The sequence below is a fragment of the Montipora capricornis genome, chromosome 6, assembly GCF_036669925.1.
Source record: "Montipora capricornis isolate CH-2021 chromosome 6, ASM3666992v2, whole genome shotgun sequence".
NCBI classification, from domain to species: Eukaryota; Metazoa; Cnidaria; class Anthozoa; order Scleractinia; family Acroporidae; genus Montipora; species Montipora capricornis.
Genome location: NC_090888.1, coordinates 39742293 through 39747292, shown reverse-complemented (window position 1 = coordinate 39747292; position 5000 = coordinate 39742293). Strand labels below are relative to the sequence as shown.

At 41.7% G+C, this 5000-nt stretch overlaps 1 protein-coding gene across 1 annotated transcript in view; it reads left to right on the top strand.

The window, feature by feature from the left end:
• Positions 1–5000, top strand: part of LOC138052131 (dentin sialophosphoprotein-like) — a 10384-nt gene that overhangs the window by 5146 nt on the left and 238 nt on the right. Inside the window, exon 3 of the mRNA XM_068898507.1 lies at positions 760–5000. This exon is cut by the window's right edge and continues 238 nt beyond it. Within this exon, the coding sequence (XP_068754608.1) occupies positions 760–4106 (3347 nt within the window). The 3' untranslated portion in view covers positions 4107–5000. The remainder of the gene's footprint in view (positions 1–759) is intronic.

Below are 5000 nucleotides of genomic sequence, written 5' to 3'. Positions count from 1 at the left end.
TGCAAATACGCATCCGTAAACATAGCAAACGGTTTGTCCAAAGAAATCCACCAAATTTGAGCTATTCGTTCCTCCCGTCAATGGCAAACTGTTCTGTGACCTTTTTTGTTGAGCTGCAAGATGTCGTGGTAAACTGAAGACCCTTGACGAAAGGAATCATTTTGTTTTGCAACCACACAATCCCGCTACGCTGGGCGCCATGTAAGTCGATCCAAGTTTTAAGCTTTTCATGAAAAAAATCTTTTGCCCTTCTGCTTGTCACTTGAAAATTCAAATTCCAGATCATCTTTTAAAGCTAGTTCTTAATCTTTATGCCTTTTCGGCGAATGCAGCGCGAAATAAAAGACAAACTTCGATGAAGACGAAGTTGTTTTGCTCAAACAGAAAGAAACCAACTGAATGTGGAAGAGGTACGTTCAGCCAATCATGAGCGAGAATTTTTGGCGCTCGACCAATCGTTAGCGAGTAATTTTGCCCCCTTCTCAAGCAAAATTAAGAAAAAAATGCCCTCTTCATTGCCCAATCAGTATTCAGTAATTTTGGCCTCTATGTTCTTAGGTAAATAATTTCAAACATCAGTGAAACATTGCGCTTGTTTATAATGTTTGTCACCGCTGGTTTCATCTTATTTTTGATTAAGCTAAGATAGCCAAAGAAAATGAGTATTTACATCACGTACATTAAATAACGGAATACATCAAAACGTTTGTCAACTATCTGTTATCAGCACGATTGACACCATTTTCGCTTCATACCTAGGTGTTACCGAAAACGACGAGGATTCCACTGGCAACGACGATGGTGATGATGAAGATCCTAGTGAAGATGATGATGAAGATCCTAGTGAAGATGATGATGAAGATCCTACCGACGATGATGATGATGATGATGACAGTGATGCTGATGACGAGGATCCTACTGGTGATGACGAGAATGATGACGATGATGATGAGGATCCTACTGATGATGACAATGACGATGATGATAGCATTGATAATGATGACGACGATGAAGATCCTACGGACGATGACGATGATGACAGTGATGATGATGATGAGGATCCTACTGATGAAGACGACGACGATGATGATGATGATGATGAAGATCCTACTGACGATGATGATGATGACGATGACGATGATGACAGTGATGATGATGAGGATCCTACCGACGATGACAATGATGACAGTGGTGATGGTGATGATGACGATGATGAGGATCCTACTGATGATGATGACGATGATGACGACGATGATGATGAGGATCCTACTGATGATGACGACGATGATGACGATGATGATGATGATGAAGATCCTACTGACGATGAGGATGATGATGACGATGACGATAATGATAGTGATGACGATGAGGATCCTACCGACGATGACAATGATGACAGTGGTGATGGTGATGATGACGATGATGAGGATCCTACTAATGATGATGACGATGATGACGACGATGATGATGAGGATCCTACTGATGATGACGACGATGATGACGATGATGATGATGATGAAGATCCTACTGACGATGATGATGATGATGACGATGACGATAATGATAGTGATGACGATGAGGATCCTACCGACGATGACAATGATGACAGTGGTGATGGTGATGATGACGATGATGAGGATCCTACTGATGATGATGACGATGATGATGATGAGGATCCTACTGATGATGATGACGATGATGATGATGACGACGATGAAGATCCTACCGACGATGACGATGATGACGGTGATGATGATGAGGATCCTGCTGATGATGACGACGATGATGACGATGATGATGAGGATCCTACTGACGAAGACGACGACGATGATAGTGGTGATGATAATGATGATGATGATGAGGATCCTACTGATGATAACGACGACGATGATATTGATGATGATGATGATGACGATGAAGATCCTACCGACGAAGACGATGATGACAGTGATGATGATAATGAGGATCCTACTGATGATGACGACGATGATGACGATGATGATGAGGATCCTACTGATGATGATGACGATGATGATGATGACGACGATGAAGATCCTACCGACGATGACGATGATGACGGTGATGATGATGAGGATCCTGCTGATGATGACGACGATGATGACGATGATGATGAGAATCCTACTGACGAAGACGACGACAATGATAGTGGTGATGATAATGATGATGATGATGATGAGGATCCTACTGATGATAACGACGACGATGATAATGATGATGATGATGATGACGATGAAGATCCTACCGACGAAGACGATGATGACAGTGATGATGATAATGAGGATCCTACTGATGATGACGACGATGATGACGATGATGATGAGGATCCTACTGACGAAGACGACGACGATGATGGTGGTGATGATAATGATGATGATGATGAGGATCCTACTGATGATAACGACGATGACGATGATGATGATGATGATGACGATGATGATGACGATGAAGATCCTACCGACGAAGACGATGATGACAGTGATGATGATGATGAGAATCCTTCTGATGATGACGATGGTGATGACGATGATGATGAGGATCCTACTGATGATAACGACGACGATGATAGTGGTGATGATGATGATGATGATGATGATGATGATGAAGATCCTACCGATCATAATGACGATGATGATGATGATAATGATGACGATGAAGATCCTACCGACTATGACGATGATGACGGTGATGATGATGATGATCCTACTGACGAAGACGACGACGATGATAGTGGTGATGATAATGATGATGATGATGATGATGAGGATCCTACTGACGAAGACGACGACGATGATAGTGGTGATGATAATGGTGATGATGATGAGGATCCTACTGATGATAACAACGATGATGATGATGATGATGATGACGACGATGATGATGACGATGAAGATCCTACCGACGAAGACAATGATGACAGTGATGATGATGATGAGGATCCTAGTGGTGATGACGACGATGAGGACGATGATGATGAGGATCCTACTGACGAAGACGACGATGATGATAGCAGTGATGACGATGATGATGATGATGATGATAATGAGGATCCTACTGATGATGACGAAGATGATGATGATGAGGATCCTTCTGATGATGACGATGATGATGACGATGATAATGAGGATCCTACTGACGAAGACGACGATGATGATAGTAGTGATAATGATGATGACAATGATGATGTTGACGATGAAGATCTTACCGACGATGACGATGATGACGGTGATGATGATGATGATGAGGATCCTAGTGGTGATGACGACGATGATGACGATGATGATGAGGATCCTACTGAAGAAGACGACGATGATGATGATGATGATGATGATCCTACCGACGATGATAATGATGACAGTGGTGATGAGGACCCTACTGACGAAGACGACGATGATGATAGCAGTGATAATGATGATGATGATCTTACTGATGATGACGAAGATCCTACCGACGATGATGATGATGATGACAGTGATGATGAGGATCCTACTGACGAAGACGACGATGATGATGATGATGGAGATCCTACTGACGATGACAATGACAATGATGATGATGAAGACCCTTCAGATGATGATGATGATGACGATGATGGTGAAGATGAAGAAGATCCTACTGATGATGATGATGATGATGACGACGAAGGTGATGATGATGAGGAGGATCCAACTGATGAGGATGATGGTGATGGTGATGACAATGGAAATGATGATGATGAGGATCCTTCTGACGACGACGAGGACGACGATGATGATGGGGATGATCGTAATAATGACAGTGATGGAAGTGATGAGAGTGATGACGGAGTTGATAATGATGACGATACGGATAATGAGTATACGAATGGAAGCGGTGAAGAAGGTGAAATCGGGGACCACAGTATCCAAGATATAAGAGACTTGGTAAAAGATGCAATCAATAACAAGGACCGAGGTGAAATGGATGCTGATAACCCTGTGCGTAACCTGCCTTTTGGTCCAGAAAAATTAAGAGAACTGTATGCGCGCTCTGGAGCATCTCGAAGAAAAGGACAGCTTCTTCATACGATTCTAAGCATAGCAATCTGTATACTACTTCTTTTGCTGTGAGGAACTAAACTTGATGAGAAGGAAAGAAAGAAAGAAAGAGAGAAAGACTAAAAGGAAAAAAAGAGTTCCTTTTCTTCAGAAAGAAAAGTCGTTTGCAGATCTGCAACGACCCTCGAGAAAACCCAAATAGCTTTTATAAGTGTTATTTTGGTAGTAATGCATTTATTGATTCCTCTAGCTTATTAAGGCCTAGGACAACTGGAACAAGGAAAAAAATATATAAAAAGGTCAATTAATTAAGATAGAGTAAGTATGGCTTAGCTGTGAAGGACGCAGTATTATTGAGAGAGGACTATAATAAGGATGTTGCCGAGACACGAAACTTAGAAATTTGAAAATGAAATTTGTACATTCGATGATTCATTCCATTGTTGGGGAGGGTCTGTAAGAAGTTGACAAAAATCGTTTTAGATTTGCAATTTTATACCCGCTGGGCAAATATGCAATAGGATACTCAAGATTTTGCCGCCCACGTGTTAATCTTCATATTTATGGTTGAACACCCGGTGGGGGGGGGGGGGGGTTACTGCCATATATGGGCTGTATAGGTATGTGCCGCTGTGAAGGGTGTGGTTTTCAAGCAGTTTACTCTAGCATAGGGTATATAAATCCGAGCGTTTGGGTCTAGAATAGGGTATCATTTTTCACGAAACTGACCAGTCGCTTGAAGATTTTATCAAGACTAAGGAAGCCAGAATTTCCACTCAAAAATATAAAAAAATCGAGTCGGCAAAGTTTAAGTTTGCGCAACTCAGCCTCAGCAGTGTCTATAAATGGCTATCATGAAACACTTCTGCATATTATTAACTGTCGAGTATCGGTATTTAGATGGAAATCGGTGGGAGTTTACTCTAGTATAGGGTAACAAAATTCAGCTGAACTAGCTCTGGTATA